Source organism: Microcaecilia unicolor, chromosome 3, assembly GCF_901765095.1.
Source record: "Microcaecilia unicolor chromosome 3, aMicUni1.1, whole genome shotgun sequence".
Lineage (NCBI taxonomy): Eukaryota > Metazoa > Chordata > Amphibia > Gymnophiona > Siphonopidae > Microcaecilia > Microcaecilia unicolor.
Genome location: NC_044033.1, coordinates 140,175,264 through 140,201,198, shown reverse-complemented (window position 1 = coordinate 140,201,198; position 25,935 = coordinate 140,175,264). Strand labels below are relative to the sequence as shown.

The following is a 25,935-nucleotide window of genomic DNA, read 5'->3' as shown; positions in this document are numbered from 1 at the left end:
CATGCACACATTTACACCTGCTATTATTTCATACTCATTTCCCTGCTTTTTAAATTTAATTTCATAATTTATAATTTGCCCTTACCAACAACTTCAGAGAGGTAACATACATTAAGTATGTACGTGACTGCTAACTCTTTCCAACTTCATCCCTGCGAATGACTCCACTCAGTCCAGTTAGGCTGTGTAGCTGATTTATTGTTAATACACATTAGCAGCATTAGTGTGTGCTATCTACCACATATCCAATTTTATTCCTCTGAGCCCAGTGGCAGCATATTCTGTTAATAAATGCCCCCCTTTCAGGAGAACATTGACAAGTTCTGCCTCTTACCTTTCATCCACACTGCACACTTGTTTATTCTCATTCAATTTTACTTTAAAGTTAGGTGCCAACACTTTTTCTTTTCTTAAAAAAAAATTAAAAAGACAAGTTAGTAAGAAACCGTGGATTAATCAACACAGATAGCTCAATTAAGGAGGAAACTTTTAGCCTTAGTCTTTTTCATGTATCTGAGTTGATAAAATGAAAAACAGAAATATGATAATACTTTACGCACTTCTGCGATTTGCTTTTTTAACAAGCAAATGTTACCTGACCAAACTATACAGTGTTAATTAAAACTGGATTTTCAGCAGTAGCAGAGAGCAAAATAATGTTTAATGTCAAATCTGATAGTAGAGCACACCTTTGAAAGTGATATTATTCATCAGCACCTGCATTTTTGGAGATAAATACTTTCATTTTGATTTTGGTGAGCCAGTATTCTTTGCAGTTTGTTTCAAAAATTATGTTGAATTTTATTACCATAAAAAGTTTTATTATATTCAGTGATTAATACGCTCTGACTCCAGTCTAGCGGCTGCTACCTGCCACAAGTTATAAGCACAATTATATAAACATTTATTAAAATCTGTTTTCAGTTTACTGAAAACATGGTATAAATTACTACCTTTGGTGTTTTTTTAAATTAAGATTTGCATAATAATTTAAAGGCTAACACCAGCATTTAAATTACATATTGTGATGTGCTAGACACTAGGGGGAGATTTTAAAGTATGTGTGCCCTCAGAAAAATTGGGAATTGTAGTACAGAATAGCACTGGGACAAACTTTGTTCCCGTGGGCTTTGTCCCCATCTGAAAAAGCCTCAAACACTTATGATTTTATATTTAAATCTTTTTATTAAAGAATAAAAAGGAACAATATTCTGTACAACTTTTGTTTATAAATCATAAATAGAAAACAATAACAAGCAACTGAAATAAACCCCCTCCACTCTTCCAACCCAAACAATAGCAGACTTCTACTACGTCAAGTAACCCGCCGCTGGGGGGGGGGGGGGGGGGGGGTTGCTGTGGCGCGCACCCGCTCCGAGTTCGCTAAACTTCGCTTCGCTGCAGCTCCCTCTACCCCGGAACAGGAAGTAACCTGTTCCGGGGCAGAGGGAGCTGCAGCGAACGAGCGACGAAGTTTAGCGAACTCGGAGCAGGTGCGCGCCGCGGCACCCCCCAGTGGCGTGCACCCGGGCCGGACCGCCCCCACCTTGGTACGCCACTGCCTAATCTACCTTGTTAAAATGTCCAGTAGGACAAAATACTACCCATTCTGTATGCTCAATGAGGGAGAAATATGCCCTATAAAGCACTGTTATGATTTTTTAATCTGTAGATCAATAATAGGTCATCAATAATCTCAGGATTTAGTCTAGCTCTCCTGTCTTCCACAGTACTCAAAATAGAAAATGTTCTCTCAGAAGATGTGATGGTAGCAGTGTAGCATGATATGAGTTTAATTGTCGGAGTTATTGATTTTGCTGCATCAGATACAAATATTAAAAAAATATATACAGCTCCAAAGACTTCACTTCCCCCTTCCCCCTGGAAACTATTGACAACAAAAACTAGCTGGGTGATTACCTAAGTCCATCAACACATCTTCAAAGATCACAGAGACTGGAGTTAACAAAAGACAGTGAAACTCCACCTATTCTCAGACAATGACTCAGACTGAAAAGCCCATCTAGCTATCTGACAAAAGAAGCCCACCTACCCTCTGTCTGAGTCTTTTTCTTGTAATCCTGTCAGATGCCTTATGGATGTGTATCTGCCACAGATGGTCAGATAAAGCCTCATAGATGAAACCAGTTACTAAAAATAGATAACTAAAAATAGATGAGACCAGCTACTACAAAAGGGGCTTGAATTATCTAGCTGCTAGTCTCTTCCCTCTGGACACTTGGCTCATCGATTCCTGACTGCTCTCTCTCTCTCTCTTCCTGGGGATCTGCCTCCTGCCTCTCTGCTGGATTTCAAACACATTCTGACAAGACTTTCTCCAAGCTCCAACAACTCTGCAAAAAAGATTTCTGTTTCAGCAAGGATCTGCTTCATCACTCCAACCAGCTACCAGCAGACTCTATCAAAGTGAGTTACCATATCCAGCATAATTTATAATTCAGACTTGAAAAGCACATTTCCACTTGTGATAGGATTCTTAAAAAACTACCTCTCTCTTGTAACATTATTACATTACCTGTATTGTAAATAAACCTTTTTTAAGTTAAATATATGGTCTTTATGTTCTAAGCACATGTCCTTAAACCTTGCAGTGCAGGTTAATGTAATTTAACAAATATAATATTTAATTCCCCTTTTCTTACATATTCTTATGCTTATCATATTACCTTATAGGTAATTGGTGGAGAATAGAAATATATTATTCTTACAGCAGGAATGCACAGGATCCCCTGTACAAGTTTTGGTCAGCACGGTTGACTGTTTTTCAAAAAAATCAAAACAATGTCATCTGCAGCACTCAAACATAAATAACTGTACAATTCATTAACAATATCCTTCAAAGGCAGTATTGTTCCATAGAAATCACTCAGAAAAGTACTAACATCCAATTTGATTGTTTGGGGGGGGGGGGGGAGGGGGGAATCTTCCACAAATGTGACACTTTCTGGGAATGTGGATTGTGGAGGATCCTGAGTTGTTGATGTTGATGGACTCAAGCCTTCCATTTTGATCTATTGCAAAGCACAGAATAAAATAAAAGTTTGTCTGATCAGAAGAAGTAGTCATTGAAAAGATTAGAAAAAAGAAGTTAGCCTTCATAAAACTACAAAAGATCATAGAAGGAGGTAGACAGGTGACAATATCTGGAAAAGCTAAGAAAAGCTGGTAAAGTAGTCAGGAAAGCAAATATGCAGTTTGAAGAAAAACAAGTCAATACAGTAAAATTGGGGACAAGACATTTTTTTAAGATATGTTAGTGATAAGAGGAAGTGCAAAAGTGACATTCTAAGACTCAATGGTAAAGCAGAGGAATACATAAAAGATGATAAGGATAAGAGGGAACTGCTTGATAAGTATTTCTATTCTGTTGTCACAGCTGATGGGGCAGGAGTAGGACCACAAATAAGAATGAAAGTGTGGTAGACCCTGAACGATTTTCATATGACTGTGTTCGTGAGGAACTACCATATTTTTCGGACTATAAGATGCACCGGACCATAAGACACACCTAGGTTTTAGAGGAGGGAAATAGGAAAAAAAAATTTGCTTTTTCCCTCCTCTAAAACCTAGGTGCTCCGGTGCGTCTTGTCCGAATCCCTCCCTCCAAATTCGGGATCACCCTCAGGGTTACCTCCTCCCCCCTCCCCGGCCCTGTCACCACCTCTCCCCTTACTCACGCGATTTTCCCTGGTGGTCTAGTGACGTCGGGGCAGGAAAGAGCCCCCTCTTTCCTGCCCAGCGCGCTGCTCTCCATCCTCCTGTATGCATTGCTGCCTGACGGTCTCGGCGAGATTCAAAATGGCCGCCGAGAATTGAAATCTCGGTGGCCATTTTGAATCTCGCCGAGACCGTCAGGCTGCATACAGGAGGATGGAGAGCAGCGCACTGGGCAGGAAAGAGGGGGCTCTTTCCTGCCCCGATGTCACTAGACCACCAGGGAAGATCGCGTGAGTAAGGGGAGAAGTGGTGACAGGGTCGGGGGGAGGGTGATCCCGAACTCGGAGCCAGATCTCTACCTTCGGACTATAAGACGCACCCCCCATTTTCCTCCCAAATTTTTGGGGAAAAAAGTGCGTCTTATAGTCCGAAAAATATGGTAACTAAATCCTGGAGGACTGAAGAAGGGCAGGTGTGGTCTCTCTCCTCAAAAGTGGAAGGGGAAGGTGACAACTACAGACCAGTAAGTCTGACTTATTTGGTAAGAAAATCAATTGAAACGCTTTTAAAACAGAAAATAGTGATGTTTCTGGAATCCAGTGCCTTGCAGGACCTAAGGCAGAATGGTTAGTCTAGAGGCAGGTCTTGTCAAACATTTTTAACTAATTTCATTTTCTAGGAGACAAGAGAGTTGGATTGAGGGAGCGTAGTAGATGTGGTGTATTTAGATTTTAACAACGCCTTTAAAATGGTTCCACACAGAAAACTAATAAATAAACTGAGTGCTTTCGGTATGGGCCCTAAAGTGACTGACTGGGATAGGAACAGGTTTGAGTGGAAGGTGACAAAGGGTAGTGGTAAATGGAGCTCACTCTGAGAAAGGGATACTACCAGTGGTGTGCTGTAAGATTCATTTCTTGGGCTGGTTATTTTTAACATTTTTCTAAGCGTGACTGCTGAAGACCTGTCTGGTAAAGTTTGCCTCTTTGCAGATGATACCAAAATATGCAATACGACACCCCTGATGGTGTGAACAACATGAAGAAAGGACCTAGAAAAGCTTGAAGAATAGTCCAAAATTTGGCAGCTAAGATTTAATGCTAAAAAATGCAGGGTCATGCATTTGGGCTACAAAACCCAAGGAAACAGTGCAGTTTTGGGGGTGAAGAACTTTTGTGCATGCAAGAGAAGTGGAACTTGGGTATGACTGTATGTAATGATCTTAAGGTGGCCGAACAGGTAGAAAAGGTGACAGTGAAAGTCGATGGATGCTTGGGTGCATTAGGAGAGGAATGGCCAGCAGGAAAAAGGAGGTGATAATGCCTCTATATAAGACTCTAGTGAGACCTCATTTAGAATATTGTATACAATTCTGGAGCCAAAGAACAAAGCACGGGATCCCTCGATGAATCACAGCAGCCAAAAGTAGAGGCTGACCAAATACGAATCACCACTGGAGATATAATCCAACAGTCTTTTACTGATGAAAATAAAGAAAGGACCCGACACGGGCCGTGTTTTGATGCATGCAAGCGCCTACATCAGGGGTCAAACAGTAAGCTCTAGATGGAGACGCAGGACCACAGCTCTGCTCATATACGAAGCTGTAGACCATCTGAAATACTTGAGCACTAAAAACAAATGGACAAGCACTTGCAACGACTGTAGGAACAAATCTCGCGCACCTTCATCTAGAGCTTACTGTTTGACCCCTGATGTAGGCGCTTGCATACTTTGAAACACAGCCCATGTCGGGCCCTTTCTTTATTTTCATCAATAAAAAACTGTTGGATTATATCTCCAGTGGTGATTAGTCTTTGGTCAGCCTCTACTTTTGCCTGCTGCTATACAATTCTGGAGACCACATCTTCAAAAAGATATAAATTGGATGGAGTCAGTCCAGAGGGCAGCTCCTAAAATGATCAGTGGTCTTTGTCATAAAGTATCTGGGGACAGAATAAAAATCTCATTATGTATACTTTGGAAGAAAGGTAGGAGATGGGAGATATGATAGACATGTTTAAATGTACAGTAGGTTTGTCTCTTTCAATTAAGAAGAAGCTCTGGAATGAGGGGCATAAGCTGAAGGTGAAAGGATACAAAACTTTGGAGTAACCTGAGGAAATATGTGCACTCCATTTGAATGTACTTTGAATAAGTGAACACTCTACTTATCTAAAATGGCAAGTTGCAGTCCCAAAGTTTTCCCATTCATTGTAATGTCAATTTATTCTGGTTAGGCACATAAGTCATGCTCCATTTAAGTGCAATACTTTGATCGGCCTTTTCGACAACATCACTCCATTTAGGTACATTCTCTGAAGGAAATAGCAGGGAATCAGCACCCTCCCTCATTCACTCACTCCCAGCCCTGTGACGTACAAATGCTGAGTGACCCAGGCAGATGCGGATCACAATGCTGTAAGTCAATGAGGGAGAGAGGGAGGCAGGACTGCCCCTCCAACCTCAATGGCTCCCAACTTCATGATGTACAAGTGCTGCCAAGACTGAGAACCAATGAGGATGGATGGGGCGTACTGTCTCTCTCCTTCATTGGTTCACAGTGTTGTCATAAGCAGCTGCCTGAGTCACGCGGCTGTGGGGTTAAACGAGGGAGGGTGCTGGTTCCCCACCTTTCCTTCTTCGCGGCTGCAGCAACGGTGGCACACAGATAAAAAGGGGGCTCAAAGATGGCAAAGAAATGTAAAGGAGACCAGGTGGGCTCAAAGTTACTGCAATAGGAGTGGCAACAGAAAGGAGACCACTGGGAGGTGGGCTCAAAAGTTGAACAACCACACATCTAAATTGCACAGCCGTTTAAACAGCTGCGATGGAAGTGGCACACAAATGGAAAGGAGACCAAGGGGCTATGGAACTTTGTAAGTCTAAGTGCTTTGAAAATACGCCTCCAAGTGGGCTCAAAGATGCTGCAATGAGAGGTGAACTCAAAACTTGAACCATGCATTATAAGTTCACCATGCATGGACAGTTCAGTTTTCTTTCCTCATCACCTCCAAGGCATAGGAAAGCAGACAAACAGTACCCATCTTATTTGGGACAGCTCAATTTGCTTTCCTTATCACCTGCAAGGCTTAAGAAATGGCTGTGTCATCATGCATGTGTAAGGCATTTTCACTTGCTGATAGGATAGACATTATCAAAAGACTACACAATAAGGAAAGTCAGGCTTCATTGTAAGAGTATGAGGTACATCCAAGCCATATCTAATGCATCTATAAACAGAAGGACAAGCTTCTAGAGGACTGGCAGAACACCACCAACCCCGAAAGAAAACACAAGAGAACTTGAAAAGCAGAAGATGTGGAAGAAGCTCTTCTTCACTGGTCTTCACAAGCAAGAAGCAGTCCTCTATTGATGGAAAAAGCTAATCATTTGGCTCAAAGCCTTGAATTGGTTGGTTTTAGTACAATTGTTGGGTGGTTGAAGCAATGGAAAGTGAGACACATCAAGTTCAAGAAATAGTATGGCAGAAACAAGATGCAGACGAGTTAGGTGCAGAGAGATGGGAACAAATGTTCTACCTGGAATCATGAAAAATTACAAATGTGTCACATTTTTAATGCAGATGAAAAAGGTCTTTATTGGAGAGAAATTTCAAATGGGCCAAAGTGGCTGGACAAAAGTGCCAACGGAAAGACTGACACTGCTACTATCATGCAATATGGATGGAAGTGAAAACTTAAGAGCCACTGAAAGTTGGGAAGAGTAAACAGCCATGTTGCTTCTAGTGGCATCTAAGGCAAACAAAAATGTCTTGGATGATCCAATAAATTTAGCTACAATTGATATAAAATTGGATAACACAATGCAAAGGCAGAAGCATGAAATTCTGATGCTGTGCGACAAACTGTGCAGCAAACAGCAATGACGTTAAGACTATCAAATGTTAAGCTTGTGCTCCTACCACCCAACACAACTTCTCTTATTCAGCCAATAGATCAGGGTATCATAGTCAACTTCAAGAAGCATTACAGGGTGTGGGTGCTGCACCATCTCATGAATAGTTATAATTGTATAGTTATACTGCTTTGCTTAATATAAAACACAATATAAAAATAAAACAAGAAAAGAAATCCATTAAAAATAGGACACAACGACACATACATCAAAGAAGACAAATTTTACAGTCATCAAACAGACCACAACCAGATCACATCCTAATCACTAGGAAAGGTTATATTAAATGCGGACTGGAAAAAATATGCCTTTAATAGGCATTTAAACCATATCAAGGCCCGAGTTCCCCTCAATATCAATGAACTGGGAATTCCACAACAAAGGTGCCAGATAAAAAAGGACTCCCATCTTGCAGACATAAGACAATGATCTTTCACTGCAGAAATATCAAAGAAGAATTCACTGATTGTAAAATTTGATGCGGAACATATTTACAAAGCAAACCCGACAGACCTTGTCTGCTCATAAAAAGCCTTGTGAGTTAATACTAATAGCTTAAAATGAACACAATAAAACAACAGGTAACCAGTGATAGCACAAATATAATGGTGTTAGGTGATCAAACTGACCAGATTTGTAATATTCTGAAGAGTTTGAAATTTCTTCTAATTCTCAACTGAGATACCTGCTAATATGCCATTCATATAAACAACATAAAAAGAGAATGAATCAAAACCTGAAATGACTACTAAGCCACAAATCCAAGCACTGCCCGTAACTTGTGAAGCACTACAAACCCAGGCCAAACAACAAATCAACCTGAGCTGTAAAACTAAACTTGGAATCAATAATGACTCTCAAATAATGAAAGGGCTCAACCAATGGAAACTCCCTACATAAAAGCTAGATACCTTTTTCTGGCCGTATACTATGACCTATTATCCAACAAGCATGGGTTTATCAAGCATGGGTACAATGGATAATGATCCAAACAATGGTAAGCAAGCTGCTGAGATGGCTTGTAAGCTTAGACTATTGGACTCGCTAATCATGTAAAAGGAGGCTTGGTATCATGTTAACCATAGTACAACTGCGACAGATGGGCTAGTTTTGTAAAAGAATGCTATGATGATACAAATCTTGCATCCTCAGTGGTGAACACAGATGAGCTGCTTCTGGATCTCCCAGTTGGAGTGACAGCTGAGGAGTTTGATCATTATATGACAATTGATGACGACCTGCAGACATCTGCCAATATAAATGATGCTGAAATTTGCCCAATAGGGGTGGAAGTTAGCAGCAAGCGAGATGCTAGATCCACTGTGATATTTGCTGCTGCATTACACAGCTTGAACATTGTGAGGGCTTATCTATAGGGTAATGGGTGTCAGACTACAAACATTATGACCTGCTTGACTATGTCTACAACACAAATAGACAAAACATTGCACAGAAAACTATTATAGATTTTTTTTCTCCCATTTAACAGACACTAGTAGCGTGTGATGTTTTATTTATCTTTTTTAGAAAATTGTCTATGCTTTACAACATTTAGCATGAAAGGAAAATTGTTGACTATCCAATAACAGTAATGAATATGTTGCACTACATTGACTCTGTGTTGTTACTGAAATAATGCTTTGAATATGGTCACTTCGGTCATGTGCATACTTCAGTTATGTGCAAGTGAAACTTTGGTCTGGAGGCCTTGCACTTAACTGAAGTGCACTGAACTTCTTCACAGAAAGGATGGTGAATTCATGGAATGGCCTCCCAGTGGAGGTGGTGTAGATGAAAACTGTACATGAATTTAAAACAGCTTAGGACAAGTACCTAAGAGAGAGGAAGGGTTAAATAGATGGCATGGATGGGCAGACTGGATAGGCCATATGATCTTTATCTGCCTTCATTTTTCTATGAAGCTGAGAGGGGCCTCCTTATCACAGTATATTCAGTGCTGCTATACATGTAGTCCATAGTGCTGAATACATGTCTAATGTGGTCAGCACCATAACCAATTATCCATTTAAAATATGTCTAACTAAATATACAGTAAATTATCCATAAAGCAGATGAATATTACCACGTTCTTGGTGCTGCCTTCACTCTTCCCCTCCACTATATGGATAGTGGTGGGGAGATTAGATGTATTTCAACCCCCTTCCATACAGTGACTGAAAATATATATAATGGAGTTATATGTTCATTGGCTGTTAGTGAACTTATAACTCTGTTTGGGGGTAATATCACCAAAATTATTCCTAGATATTCAATGCTAGGCCATGTCTGCACACCGGCATTAAATATCTGGGTATGTACAAATGGCTAGAACTTAACTGGATAAAAGCCGATATTCAGCCCTAAACCAGCTAAGTTAAACTGGACAAAGTTAGGACTGCTATTTATACAGTCCTATTTGTCAGGTTAACTTCGGGGCCGTTTTACTAAGGCGTGTAGCACACACCAAAATGAAACTACCGCCAGGCCAGCGTACCCCCTCTGGTGGCAATTTCAGATTTGGCGCACACCCATAATGCCTGGATGATTTATTTCCTCCCATGCGCATCGTTTCCAGCGGTAATCAGCAGTTGGTATGCGCCAACCAGTCACCATGCGTGTAGAGCGTGAGTCCTTACCGCTAGATCAATGGGTGGTGTTAAAGGTTCAGGCTGGTTTTGGACGCGGGCTGGATTCAGTTTTACCGCAGGCCCTTTTCCCGTCCCATTAAAAAAAAGCCCTTTTTTGCAGACGTTAAAAACTGGCCCGGTGTGCACCCAATACACGTGCCTACACTACCACAGGCCACGTTTTACCATGGTTTAGTAAAAGGACCCCTTAGCCGGTTAAGTGCTGACTCCACCCCCAGACTGCCCACATAATAGCCGCTTTCAGCTGTGGCAGGTAGAGAGGATTTCAGTGGCACTATCTGGCTGCTAAATATTCCCTCAGGGTTCAGTCAGCATGAGTTAACTGAGTAACAGCTTCTCTGAACTTTGAATATCCACCCTCATATGTTTTATATTAAAAAACTGCTATATTTTAAATTCTGTTATTGATTTTAGATCACAATTGTCAGCACGTGTAATAAAAAAAGATTACATTAACTTACCTAATTTTATTTTTCCCTTTATCATTTTTGTGACTTGTATCAGACGGTGGCTCCTATCAAAAATATAAATTAAGCAAATAGTTTGAAATTGTGCTGATTAAACTTTACATTTTAAACAATGCTTTAAATTTAGAAATAAGACTACTTTCAATAGATATCTAGAAATAAGACTACAGTATCAAAAGGGAAGTATTTCATAATCTGAACAATGTTAATTAGTATTAACTATCAGTGCACCAAAATAATACAACATATTAAACAGAATACTGGAAACATATACAAGCACTTTAAGACAGATTTTTAAGTCATCCAAAGAAAGGAAAATACCTACTATACCTGAATGCAACTCTCACTCAGGTACAATTAAGAGAAATGAGCTAAACCCAAATCCAGTACCAGGCATACTGTGAAGTAATACAAAACCCTACAAAATCACCCAGGATCTATAAAGCAATTCTACCATACTATAACATTAACTTCTAGGGGTCACATAAGGGCCTTCTTAAGGAAAAAAAAAACAGCACCGTAAGCATTGCAATGAGCAGATTATCATCAATACACCTATTAGAAAACTAAAAAAGCTGGATTAGTACATATCAGTCCTACACAGACATTCGATACTAACAGAATACCTGGCTTTTTTCACACACGAAAACAGGTAGACCCTCATCAAGTACATAATAAGTAACCACAAATTAAAAACAGAAATATGTAGAGAAACCTACACTACGAGAGGCAAAATAGACCCATTAATATTCTGGCAACAACTTTACACCGAGGAATGGACAACACCTACAGACTCACCCCTATTTAGGAAGGATAGAGAGGGTCGAAAAGGTGGAGTAGCAGCTCTGTATGTGAGAAATAATATCACAGCGACTGAAATGACAGGGACCTGGGGAAAAGAAGAAGCGATATGGATCACCTTAAAAAGAGATGATAGAACCTCAGTCCACGTGGGTGTTGTCTACAGACCCCCGACACAACTGGAGGAACTAGATAGGGATCTGATCGCAGATATTCAAAAGTTAGGAAAGAAGAGAGAAGTGCTGTTGCTGGGAGATTTCAATCTGCTGGATGTAGATTGGAAGGTTCCGTCGGCGGAATCGGAGAGAAGTAGAGAGATCGTGGATGCTTTCCAAAGTATTTTGCTCAGACAAATGGTGATGGAACCCACGAGGGACGGAGCAACGCTGGATCTGGTGCTCACAAATGGAGATAGCGTGCCAAATATCCGAGTGGGTGCCCACCTGGGCAACAGTGACCATCAAACTGTTTGGTTTGATATAATGACTGTAGTGGAGGGCGGCCACTCAAAACTCAAAGTCCTGGATTTCAAGCGTGCTGACTTTACTAAAATGGGGGAATACCTGAGGAAGGAGATGATGGGCTGGGAGGAAGTACAAGAAGTGGAAGGACAGTGGTCCAGGCTGAAAGAAGCTATAAATAAGGCCACAAACCTTTATGTAAGGAAAGTAAATAAAAGTAAAAGGAAACCGATATGGTTCTCCAAACAAGTGGCTGAGAAAATAAAGACTAAAGAGTTGGCATTCCAGAAATACACAAAAACTCAAGAACAGGAACATGGGGAGGAATACAGGATGAAACTGAAAGAAGCCAAGAGAGAGATACGTCTGGCGAAAGCGGAAGAACAAATGGCTAGAAATGTAAGGAGGGGTGACAAAAATTTCTTCAGGTATATTAGTGAAAGGAGAATGACTAAAAGGGGAATTGTAAGACTAAAAGATACTGCGAACCGCTATGTAGATAGTGATGAAGAAAAAGCAAATTTGCTAAATAGATACTTTTGTTCTGTTTTCACAGAAGAAAATCCTGGAGCAGGACCGCGATGGACTGGAAAAAGTACAAATGAAAATGGAGTGGATACAGCATCATTTACAGAAGATAGTGTGTATGAACAACTTGTAAAGCTAAAGGTGGACAAAGCCATGGGACCGGACGGGATCCACCCCAGGATACTGAGGGAGCTCAGAGAGGTTCTGGCGGGTCCTCTTAAAGATTTGTTTAATAAATTCTTGGAGATGGGAGAGGTTCCGAGGGATTGGAGAACGGCGGAGATGGTCCCTCTTCACAAAAGTGGTGATAGGGAAGAAGCTGGGAACTACAGGCCAGTAAGCCTCACTTAGGTTACTGGAAAAGTAATGGAAGCGATGCTGAAGGAAAGGATAGTGAATTTCCTGGAAGCCAATAAGTTGCAAGATCCGAGACAACATGGTTTTACCAAAGGGAAATCGTGCGAAATAAATCTCATTGAGTTCTTTGATTGGGTGACAGGAGAACTGAATCAGGGACGAGCTATGGACGTAATCTACTTAGATTTCAGCAAAGGTTTTGACACGGTTCCCCACAGAAGGCTTTTAAATAAACTGGATGGGCTGAAGATAGGACCCGAAGTGGTGAACTGGATTAGGAACTGGTTGACGGACAGACGCCAGAGGGTGGTGATGAATAGAGTTTGCTCAGAGGAGGGAAAGGTGAGTAGTGGAGTGCCTCAGGAATCGGTGCTGGGGCCGATTCTGTTCAATATATTTGTGAGTGACCTTGCCGAAGGGTTAGAAGCAGTGGTGTGCTGGAGCAGGCTCTCACAGGCTCGCAAGAGCCGGTTGTTAAGTTTTTAAGAATTTTGGGAGCCGGTTGTTAACGTAGGGCCCTCCATGTCTACTTTAACAACTGGCTCCCAAAATGTGGGCTTGGGCCCCCCTGCTGAATTCTCTTTTACTTTGCTGGTGGGGATGCTGAGCCCTGCCAGCCAAGTAAATAGACTACTGCTGCTCCCCGCTCCTTGTTTCCAGCTCTGGGCAGCAGGCTGGGACTTCTCAAGCATGTGAGATAAGTTCCAGCATGCTGCTCAGAGCAAGACGTTGGGAGTGGTGGCAGTCCATTTATTGGCTGCCAGCAAAGGTATGCCTATCATGCCCACATGAAGGGAGGGAGGAGAGAGAGGCAAGTGTTGCTTCCCCACCCCACCCGGCCACTCCTGGCCCTTCCGACTGCAGAGCTGGCTACGTACGGAGAAAGAGCCTGTTGTTAAAAATTTACCAGCACACCCCTGGTTAGAAGGTAAAGTTTGCCTATTTGCGGATGATACTAAGATCTGTAACAGAGTGGACACCCCGGAGGGAGTGGAAAACATGAAAAAGGATCTGAAGAAGCTAGAAGAATGGTCTAAGGTTTTGTAATTAAAATTCAATGCCAAGAAATGCAAAGTGATGCACTTAGGGAATAGAAATCCACGGGAGACGTACGTGTTAGGCGGCGAGAGTCTGATAGGTACGGACGGGGAGAGGGATCTTGGGGTGATAGTATCTGAGGATTTGAAGGCGACGAAACAGTGTGACAAGGCGGTGGCTGTATCTAGAAGGTTGTTGGGCTGTATAGATAGTGGTGTGACCAGCAGAAGAAAGGGAGTGTTGATACCCCTGTATAAGTCGTTGGTGAGGCCCCATCTGGAGTATTGTGTTCAGTTTTGGAGGCTGTATCTTGCTAAGGATGTAAAAAGAATTGAAGCGGTGCAAAGAAAAGCTACGAGAATGGTATGGGATTTGCGTTACAAGACGTACAAGGAGAGACTTGCAGACCTGAACATGTATACCCTGGAGGAAAGGAGAAACAGGGGTGATATGATACAGACGTTCAAATATTTGAAAGGTATTAACCCACAAACGAACCCTTTCAGGAGATGCGAAGGTGGTAGAACGAGAGGACATGAAATGAGATTGAAGGGGGGCAGACTCAAGAAAAATGTCAGGAAGTATTTTTTCACGGAGAGAGTGGTGGATGCTTGGAATACCCTCCCGTGGGAGGTGGTGGAGATGAAAATGGTAACGGAATTCAAACATGCGTGGGATAAACATAAAGGAATCCTGTTCAGAAGATATGGATCCTCAGGAGCTTAGCCGAGATTGGATAACAGAGCCGGTAGTGGGAGGCGGGGCTGGTGGTTGGGAGGCGGGGATAGTGCTGGGCAGACTTATACGGTCTGTGCCAGAGCCGATGGTGGGAGGCGGGGATAGTGCTGGGCAGAAGTACAGTCTGTGCCCTGAAAAAGAGAGGTACAAATCAAGGTAAGGTATACACAAAAAAGTGGCACATTTCTTGGGCAGACTGGATGGACCGTGCAGGTCTTTTTCTGCCGTCATCTACTATGTTACTATGTTACCCCAATTTCTTCAAGAATGGGATAACAGATGCAGAACAATACTAGACAATATAGCACCACTTCAAACCAGAACCTCACACAGAAAAAACTCAATACCATGGTTTAACGAAGAATTGAAAGAACTAAAATCTCAGGTCAGAAGACTAGAAAGAGCATGGAACAAGAAAAAAGACGAAAACACACTCAAAGACTGGAAACAACTACAAAGAAAATACAAATACGCTATCAGACAAACTAAAAGAACATATTACAAAACCAAAATAGGACCAAACTACAAAGATACACACAAACTCTTCTCACTCGTAAACAATCTCATAAACACCACTACAGCCACCTCGAACAACAAAGAAACCCCATCAGCAATCAATCTCGCAAATTACTTCAAGGAAAAAATCATAAAGCTCAGACTTATGATACCTACAAATACAACGGACTACACAAACATACTTGAATGTCTAGACCCGAAACCCGGGGAATGCCCAGCAGACCGATCATGGACCAACTTTGAAAAGCTCTCATCAAAGGAAATCTCACATTGGTTCGGAAAATACGCCAAATCACCATGCAAATTAGACATATGCCCTAACAGTCTAATAAGATCCGCACCCAAACAATTCAAAATAGACCTCACGAACCACATAAATCACAGGCTTCAAAACGGGCTCTTTCCCACGGATAAAGGAAACATCCTACTAACTCTGCTACCGAAAGATGCTAAGAAGAACACAATGGACTTAACCAACTACCGCCCAGTAGCATCTATCCCACTCATAACCAAACTCATGGAAGGCATAGTGACCAACTCACTGAATACCTAAATAAACACTCAATCCTGCACGAATCTCAATCAGGATTTCGGACAAACCACAGCACAGAAACTGTTCTAGTAGCCGCAATGAACTCATTCAAACAAGCAATCGCAACTGGCAACAACATACTTGTCCTACAATTCGACATGTCCAGTGCCTTTGACATGGCTAATTATGAAATACTACTACATATACTAGAATACTTCGGAGTAGGAGGCACAGTAATCAAATGGTTTAAAGGATTCCTAACCACAAGATCATACCAAGTAACAACGAACGCGGACAGATCACCCCCATGGACACCCGAATGTGGAGTACCCCAAGGATCCCCCCTATCACCAACCTTATTCAACCTAATGATGATACCGTTAGCCAAACTGCTAGCCAATCAAAACCTCAATCCTTACATATATGCAGACAATGTCACAATCTACATCCCGTTCAAACATGATCTAAAAGAAATCACCAATGAGATCAACCAAAGCCTCAAAATCATGCACACCTGGGCAGATGCATTCCAACTAAAACTGAACGCAGAAAAAACACAATGTCTTGTACTCACCTCCCAACATAACACAAAAACCTTCTCTAGTATAATCACACCACACTGCTCTCTTTCAGTCTCACAAAACCTGAAAATTCTTGGAGTTACTATTGATCGAAACCTCACTCTCGATACTCACATGAAGAACACGACGAAAAAGATGTTCCACACCATGTGGAAACTCAAAAGAGTAAAACCATTCTTCCCGAGATACGTCTTCCGCACCCTGGTACAGTCAATGGTAATAAGCCATCTGGATTACTGCAACGCACTATAAGCGGGCTGCAAAGAACAGACTATCAAAAAACTCCAAACAGCCCACAATACTGCCGCCAGACTCATATTTGGAAAAACCAAATATGAAAGTGCAAAACCCCTAAGAGAGAAACTGCACTGACTCCCACTTAAAGAACGCATTGCGTTCAAGATATGTACGATTGTACACAAAATTATCCACGCAGACGCCCCGATCTACATGCTGAACCTAGTGGAACTACCTCCCAGAAACGCCACAAGAACATCCCGCAGATTTCTCAATTTGAACTTCCCCAGCTGTAAAGGACTAAAATACAAGCTGATGCATGCCACTACCTTCTCCTACACAAGCACGCAAATATGGAATGCTCTACCCACAGACCTGAAATCAATTGTCGAAACAAATAACTTTCGCAAATCTCTGAAGACATACTTCTTCAACAAGGTCCACAACGAGAACCAACAGCTTCACTAATTCACTTTCCCAACTGAACCAGTTAGGAAAATCCACTTCTACTATCACCCACCCAATCACTTCCTCTTTCTTCCCTACTTAATCTCTACACACTAATAACTGTATCTGATATTCTGGAATGACAATGTCATAACAAAACTATGTAAGCCACATTGAGCCTGCAAATGTGGGATACAAATGCAATAAATAAATAAATAAAAATTAAACTGAATCTCCAAGAAGGCATACTCTGCATACAGTGCAAAACCAAAATATACAAACAGTGACACATCCTTTGGTACCATGAGAGAGAAGTAAATTTCAAAAAAGCTTACATATTCCAATTGCTACATTAAAAATTAACAAATAAAACAAAAACAGAAAATAAGGCAATGCTTTTTTTTATTGGACTAACTAGCTACATTTTTTGACTAGTTTTGGGAGGCCAAAACCTCCTTTCTTAAGTCAGGACACACATACTTTTAAGGCAGTATACTGTCCAGATCTGAGGAAGTAGGTTTTGGTCTCCAAAAGCTAGTCATAAATGTATTTAGTCCAATATAAAGGTGTCACATTAGGTTATTCTTTTTTTTATTATTATTTTATTTATTAACTTTTAAAGTGGACTAACACAGCTACTATATTTATTTATTTAACACATTTATACCCACATTTTCCCACCTAGTTGCAGGCTCAACGTGGCTTACATAACACCGTAGAGGCAAGCTCTGGTTCGGTAAAATACAAATACACAAAATAGTAGTAAACCTATAAATAACATGAGTATAAGGAAACAAAGATATGATAAAAAGTCCAATATGGTCCATAGTTTTGCTGTATCACAGGAAGTAGAAAATCAAGTTGGGTCTGAGGGGCAGGCCTTCTTAAACAAGGTGGTTTTCAGTGACTTCCTGAAGTTGAGATGGTTATGAATTGATCTCACGGTTTTAGGCAGGGTGTTCCACAGTTGTGTACTTATGTAAGAGAAGCTGGATGCATAAGTTGATTTGTATCTAAGACCACTGCAGACTGGATAATGTAAATTTAAGTTTGGGATAGACTGGTACTGTTTTTGGGTGGTAGATTTATTAGGTTCAACATGTATCCAGGAACTACGCCGTAGATAATCCTGTGGACCAGAGTGCAAACCTTGAAGGCAATGCGTTCTTTGATGGGAAGCCAATGCAATTTTTCACAAAGGGGTTTGGCACTTTCAAATTTTGATTTTACAAAGATCAGTCTAACTGATGTATTCTGGGCAGTCTGAAGTTTCTTAATTAGTTGTTCTTTACAACCTGCATAGATTCTGTTGCAGTAATCTAAATGGCTTAATACCATTGATTGTTGTCAGGTTTTCAAGGCAGAGAGTAGGTTCGTGAGCCCTTGGGCCACTGCCGTAGAGCAGCAGTGGCTGGCAAAACCACCCCACACCAGAGACAAGGCAGAACTGTGACAGGAACAGCTAGACTTCACCTGTTCTTGATCACCGTTCCCCAGGAGTTGAGCCCCTGGGTGCAGGTGGCCAGCAGGACTTACAGGACAGGACAGGACAGGGCAGGAACTGGATACCAACAGGAAACACATAACACAGTCAGGACTAAAAGCTGCCAGGCAGCCACTAAGACAGAAACACAGACAGGTGAGAATCAGGACTGAAAGCTGCCAAGCAGCCACTAAAAAGGAACACAGACACAAGACAAGGAAATGCAGGCCAGAAACAAGACTAGGAACTAAGTAATAAAACCAAAGCTAACTACACACAAACAAACTAGAACCAGGCAAGAAACTCAGACTAGAACTGGACTAGGCAGAAGTGCACAGAGCACACCCACATACCAGGGACCTTAGATGATGCAAAGGCAAACACAGAAGTTTCCAGGTGATTTCCCATCAGCTACTGAAATTCAGCTGCAGGAATCACAAGGCAGCTACGGGTGCTGTTCAGACACAAACAAGAGAAGCAAGTCTGACAGCCTGGAAGATCCGGACCGGACTGGGCTGAAGTCTGGAATGGGTGACAGTCCATAGCATAGTCCATAGTCCATAGTCCACCGGTTCTAGCCACCAGAGGACGAGGTGAGCAGAGACAAGGAAACATTCACCTAAGCGACAATTGTAATAGGTTGCGAAATACATGTTGCGGGAAGAAAGGTTTTATACGTTTAAGTTTCTACATCGAGTGGAACATTTTCTTTGTGGTGGAATTTACTATACTACTTTTTCTCTACTTTTGTTGTCTGGCTATTTAATTTTTCTAATTGTGTTGGTTCTAATCTCTGGCTAATGTTTTCCTGTCTTCTTTTAACTCTCTTTCCAAGGGTCTCCTTTTCCTCTTCCACATGACCCATCTCCAACACTATGTTCCTTTTTGCTTTCTTCCATTTTTTTTGTGCCTATCCATTCAGATTTCATTCATATTATCCATTGTCAATCTCCCTCTTTTTGCTACATCTATCTACAGTTTTCCATCTCTGTCACTCTGGCCATCCTATTCTCCTTCCTCTTATTCCCAAGTTTTTCAACTAATCCTTTCCTTTCTCTGCTCCTGCCATCCAGCATCTCCTCCCTTTCTATTTCTATCACCTGCCATCCAGCACTGTCTCTGTCTCTCATTCTCCCAACCCACAATCCAGCACCTCCTCTCTCCCCTGCCATCTAGCATCCCCTTCTCAACTCTCTCTCTGCCCCTGCCATCCAGCATCCCATCTCTTGTATCTCCCCCTCTTCCCACCATCCAGCATTGCTCCATCTTTTTCTACCTCTCCCAAGCACTATTGCCCCCAGCCATTCAGCATCTTTCTCTCCAACTCCCCCCACCCCGGTCATGCAGCATTACCTATCTGTCTCTTCCCCCTGGCATGCAGCCATGCCTCTCTCCTTCCCTCCCTACACCTTTCCAGTATTACCCCTATCTCTCTCTCCCCCTCCTATGCAGTATTTCCCCTCTCCAGTCCATCCAGGACGGCCTCTGTCTCTCCCTTTATCCAGTATTGCCCCATCTATCTCTCCCATTCCCCACCCATGCAGTCTTGCTCTGTTTCTCTCTCTTTCTCTCCCATCCACCACCATGCAGCACAATTTACCTCCCTCCCATTGCACCTCCACCGGGACCCACTAATAAACAATCATGGAAGACTCACATAACCCCGGTTCTCTGTGTGCCGCCAGTGCTTTCTGTGCTTGTCTCTTCTGATGCACTAGTCTTTGTACTTTTTGATAAAGAATAGATTATGTTTACCCATTATATACCACTCAGGATTTTGTAGACTTCTATCATATCCCCCCCGTTGTCTCTTTTCCAAGCCGAAGAGCTCTAACCTCTTTAGCCTTTTCTCATATGAGAGGAGTTCCATCTCCTTAATCATTTTGGTCACCCTTCTTTGAACCTTTTCTAATTCCACTATATCTTTTTTGAGATATAGCGTTCAGAACTACACATAATATCCAAGGTGAGGTCGCACCATGGAGCAATGCAGGAGCATTATAATATTCTTTGTTTTATTTTCTATTCCTTTCCTAATAATTCCTAGCATTGTTTGTTTTTTTGGTTGCCGCACACTGGACAGAAGATTTCAGCGTACTGTCTGTAATGACAACTAGGTCTTTTTCTTGGGTGCTGACTCCTAGGGTAGAACCTAGCATCAAATAACTATACATATGGATTATTCTTCCCAATGTGCTTCACTTTGCATTTGTCCGCATTAAATCTCATTTGCCATTTAGATGCCTAGTCTTCCAACTTCCTAAGGTCTTCCTGCAATTTTTCACAGTCTGCATGTGTTTTAACAACTTTGAATAGTTTTCTGTCATCTGCAAATTTAATCCTCACTCATTCCCATTTCCAGATCCTTGGGCACTCCACTATTCACCCTCCTCCACTGAGAGAATTGGCCATTTCTATCCATCAAATAATTTCTAATACACAAAAGAACACTGCCTCCTATCCCATGACTCTAATTTCCTCAGGAGTCTCTCATAAGGGACTTTGTAAAATGTTTTCTGAAAAATGTAGATACACTACATCGACCAGCTCGCCTTTATCCATGTTTATGAACACATTCAAAGAAATGAAGCAAACTGTTGAGGCAAGACTTCCCTTGGCTGAATCCGTACTGTCTGTCCCATTATGTCTGTCTATGCATTCAGAGATTTTATTCTTTATAATAGTTTCCACTACTTTGCCCAGCTTTGACATCAGGTTTACCAATCTGTAATTTCTCAATCACCCCTGGATCCTTGTAACATTGGCCACCCTCCAATCTTCAGGTACTAAAGACAATTTTAAGGGCAGGTTACATACCCTCACCAAATACAGAACAAGGGATCACAAATTAAAAATAAAAAATACACAGACAAAAATTGAATTGGGAACCCTGAACACTGGAGAAATAAAAATGGAACTGTATTTGCTTTTCTAGTGAACACAATACAAAGACATCTGTGATGTACATTTCCCAAAGCTAACATATTTCAGTTACTAAATTAAAAATAAAATGCCCTTTTTTTTAACCTTTGGAAAAATAAAATGTCCAATCAACAAAGGTTAAAAAAAAAAACAATTCCTAATCATTTTGATGCTTGCTTCTTTGCTAATCTGATCCATTTGTGCTCCGATCATATGGCTAAGAAGTTATTTGTTGTTGGAAACTAACATAGTCATGGATCCTTTGCTGGATAGAGCCATGGCCTCTAACACCTCTTTCTAGGGAACAAACGTGTGTTCTTCACTTTTTTTTATAAAGCTATTAATCTTGTAGATCTGTGGCGATTACTACACCCTAAGGCTCGAAACTACACTAATCTTTCAAAAGCTCATGACTCATTGTCTCATCTGGATTACATCCACCAGTTGCCTCACTGATGTTTTATTGGCTGATATTGGCCCTGTGAAAATCTCGGATCATTCGGTGATCTGGATGGATGTCAGGATGGAACCCTTTTATCGGGGGGCCAGGCCATGGAGGTTTCCTTCCTATATGTACAATGATAAAGATTTTCAGGCTTATTTGCTTCAGAAATGGGAGGCCTATTGCGAGACCAATGGTCAACATGCTAATGATCCCATTTTATTTTGGGAGGCTGTCTGTGGAGATACTTTGGCATATACCTGTGCCTGCAACAAATGCATCTCACAGGGGATTATCACCTTGGAGAAGGCCTTGAAAAAGACCAGGGGGGCTTATATCCACTCTCCTACACAGCAAAATAAAGACCAGTTTCTGGCTATGCAAGTAGACCTTAATTCTTTGTTACATGAGCGGGTTCAGCAGTCTTTGGTTTATCGGAAGTACTGTTTTCACCAGTTTGGCAATAAGCCAAGGAGGTTGTTAATGCAGCTTACCAAGACTTGGAAGAGGAAACATCAGATCCTGGTGATGAGGACCCTGGATGGTACCTCCCATTTTCAGGTGGAGAAGGTAGTAGAACTCCTCACTGATTATTTTAAAGGAACCTTATAGGGCGGAAGTTGATTTTTCATTGGAGCAGTTTTCAGACTATTTGCAACACTCGGGTATGCCACATTTTCCCCTGGAGGTGGTGGATGTTCTTAATGGTGCCCTCCAGGCAAAGGAGCTTCAGTGGGTGATCTGAACCACAAAAAACTTTGAGTTCTCTGGCCCTGATGGCTGTTTAGGAGAGTTCTATAAGATTCTTCAGATTCATCTCTGTGGCCTGTTAGCATATTATAGTGAGGCTTTAGCCCTGGGTTACCTTCCTTGTTATGTTAATGAAACCTTGGTCACTCTGTTGTTAAAGTAGGGGAAACTGGGAGATTCTCCAGCATATTATCGGTTGATATCCTTAATAAATGTGGACCTTAAGTTTTTTACTCAGGTTTTGGCTGATCGGCTTTCTCTTTATTTACAAAAAGATCAGATTGGGTTTGTCCAGAGTAGAAAGTCTGTATTAAATGTTCATAAAGCCTTTTAGCCCTGGCCTATGGTCAGCATCATGATATTTCTCTGCTGTTAGCCAACCTGGATGTTACTAAGACTTTTGATCAAGTGAGTTGGGCATTTATGTTTCATGTTTTGTAACATGTGGGGATTAATGGCTGGTTCTTGGATGTGATCTACACCTTATATACCCGTCCACGAGCCTCACTGTTGATTAATGGGGTCTGCATTGATTCCTTTCCTATTGAGCAGAGTACATGCCAAGGTTATCCTCTTTCACCCCTCTTGTTCATTTTGAAGCTGAAACCTCTCCTTTGCTCCTTACGGCAGGAAGACAGGGTATGGGGTTTTTTCATTGGCTCAGTGTATCTTAAAACTTTAGCTTTTGCAGATGACCTCTTACTGCTTTGACTCATCCCAGAGATTCTTTACCAGTGGCAACACAGCACAACACAGATGAGTATGGGGTTCTCTCCAGTTTTATCTTAAACCTAGACAAGTGTATGGCTTTGTCATCCATGCCAGTACTTCAGGAACACTGGGAGGGTTCCTTTTCTCTTCAGTGGGTGGAAGGGTCACTTAAGTATTTGAGTATCCTCCTTCCTGGGAATCTGTCTCATTTATATTCCATAATGTTTTATCTTTATTCCATTTTACTGAGGTTCGCCTGCATGCTTGGAGAACATATCCTTTCTCTTTGATGAGGCAGGTCCATCTCTACAATATGTTGACTATACCTCATTGGTTATACATTTTTCAGATGATGCCTCTGTATCTTACTGTTGCTGATGAAAAACTCTTATGTAAACTTCTGCAGGCTTACCTGTGGCAGGGAAAGGTGGCCCACCTATCTATGCATGTTATTGCTGTTCCTAGAGCTCTAGAGGGCTTGGGTCTTCTAATATTCATTATTTAACAGTTAATTGTGGCATGCACCACATTAATAATTGCCATCATAATACCTCTATGTTTTCTGTCACTTCACTGAACATTTTTTTGTTGGGTTGTGAACATTTTAATGACTATCTCCTTGCAGTGCCTCCTCTCCTACCTTCCTGAATGGGTTCCTATGTCTTCTATCAGCCACTACAACAGGTCTGGAAGTGGATCTGTCGTTTTCATCACTTTCATCCTCAGTGGACACCTTTGCTACCTATCCGGAACAATGGGGCTTTCTTACCTGGTATTGATTCATCTGCTTTTGTGACTTTTCAGGTAATGTCTGATGAAGGCCAGTGAAAGTCTTTTGCAACACTGAGGGAAGATTATTGCTTGTCCTCTAGGGATATCTTTGCCAATCTCCAGCTTTGACATTGTGTCATTGACCTGCTTTCCACTTTACTACACTCTGATGTTTATAAGCTGTTGGAGAAGCTTTTACCCTTAATTCACAGCGAAACGTTCCCTTGTGCTTTTATTATCGTCACATGCAGGAGCGTGGTCAACAGATATGGGTTTACCCCTTGAGGAGAAGTGATTTCTTGCTGGCATTAAGAGCCCTCGCTCTCACTCTGACAATGTCACCTACTGGGAACTACAGTACAAACTCCTAATGCACCTTTAGGCTTCGCCCAAGAAGGCCTGTGTGTTATAACTTTGCTCCAATGTGGATTGTCCTAAATGTGCATCTCCAAATTCAACCATCAACCACATGTTTTGGTCTTGCCCGAGAACTGTACTGTTTGGAAGGGAGTGTTCCATTTTCTTCAAGTCACCTGGAAGATTTCTGTTCCATATACCCCACACTTGCTTTCTGGAGCTTTTCTTTAGCTTCATTTAGCATGCTGGGGCTTTTTGCGGTTCCTGTGCTGGTCTATTCTTCTGGTGTTGAAAACTATTTTGCAGCATTAGTATTCTTCTGTGGCAACTTCAGAATAGCAATAGCACTCATAGATGCTTAGTCTTCTAATAGTGGAGAGGCACTATGTTCACAGTCCTACCTTTCTAGAGTGGCACAGGTTCCAGGCCACTTGGAAACAGTTTGGGTTGACATTGACTTCAGCTGCAAGGAGTGTATATCATAGAGGCCATGAAAAGGTGCAAACCATACATATTTCTAGTTTTTATTCTAATATTGCTATTTTGCTTTTCTTGAGCTGGGAGCAGATCTGGAATTGTAAGACAACATTTTTACCTTTCTAAGCTTGTAGAAATTTGTGGTTTGACGTTTTGGCCTATGCTAACTTGTGATACGTTGCTGGTCAGCAACTAAGAGCCAGAGGCTCCTATGACTAAGGATATGTGCAGTATCCAGATGAACAATCAAAAGGAGAAGTGGGTGTGAGTAAAACTATAGCCTTAGCAAGAGGGTGGAGGGGGCTAGTATGATGACTGTGCATACCAAGGACATAGGTCAATCCATATCAAATGAAAACTTATGCTTATATGCATGACAGGCCCTAACTGCCAATATAATAAGGGAATAAATGGTAGAATTTGATGGAACATGATTCATAACAGGAAACAGAATATTCTGGAAAGATGCATATTCATTAGGTAGGAAGGGTAATTATAATTAAGATAATGAAGGAAGAAAAAGTATTTAAGAGGAAACAGAACTGAGGATGGAGAGCCTCAGTGTGTCCACTGTGGACATATCGGCAGCTCCCAGGGAAAACTCAGTTTTTATTTGCTACATATTATACTGTATTGGGAGTTTATTTGTTACTATTTCAATAATTACTGATTGGCTTCTTTGACAATTGGAATAAACATTTATGTGTAATACTTACTTAGTAGCCAGAGTTTCTCTAGCCTAGAATTCTGCCTGGGGGAGAAAAGATTTACTCGAGGGTCCCCCCCCCCCCCCCAGGAGATCTCCAGAACGTTACTTCTGTCTCAAAGGCAAGACAGAACGTGAACAGGAGTCATACCCTTAATAGCCGATTCTGGACTCCCAACCTGAGAGTAGTTTTCTTTATTAGCAGGATCAACAGGGATGAGGATGGGGGGAAAGATATGTGTATAAATGAGCAAGATCTATTGATCTTTGTTGGGGTTGTTACCTTTGTTTTTGTCTTATTGGTACCTTGGCAAGTTCTCACTGCTTATTTTTCTTGTGTTGCTCAATAAAAATTGCTTTAAACATAAA

At 41.5% G+C, this 25,935-nt stretch overlaps 1 protein-coding gene across 1 annotated transcript in view; it reads right to left on the bottom strand.

Moving 5' to 3' along the window:
• The window catches only part of EIF2AK2 (eukaryotic translation initiation factor 2 alpha kinase 2), a 219,104-nt gene that overhangs the window by 60,670 nt on the left and 132,499 nt on the right, over positions 1 to 25,935 (bottom strand). The window contains exons 14-15 of the mRNA XM_030196395.1: positions 10,706 to 10,758; positions 335 to 409 (exon numbers count right to left, since the gene is read on the bottom strand). Coding sequence (XP_030052255.1) covers positions 335 to 409; positions 10,706 to 10,758 — 128 coding nt within the window. The remainder of the gene's footprint in view (positions 1 to 334; positions 410 to 10,705; positions 10,759 to 25,935) is intronic.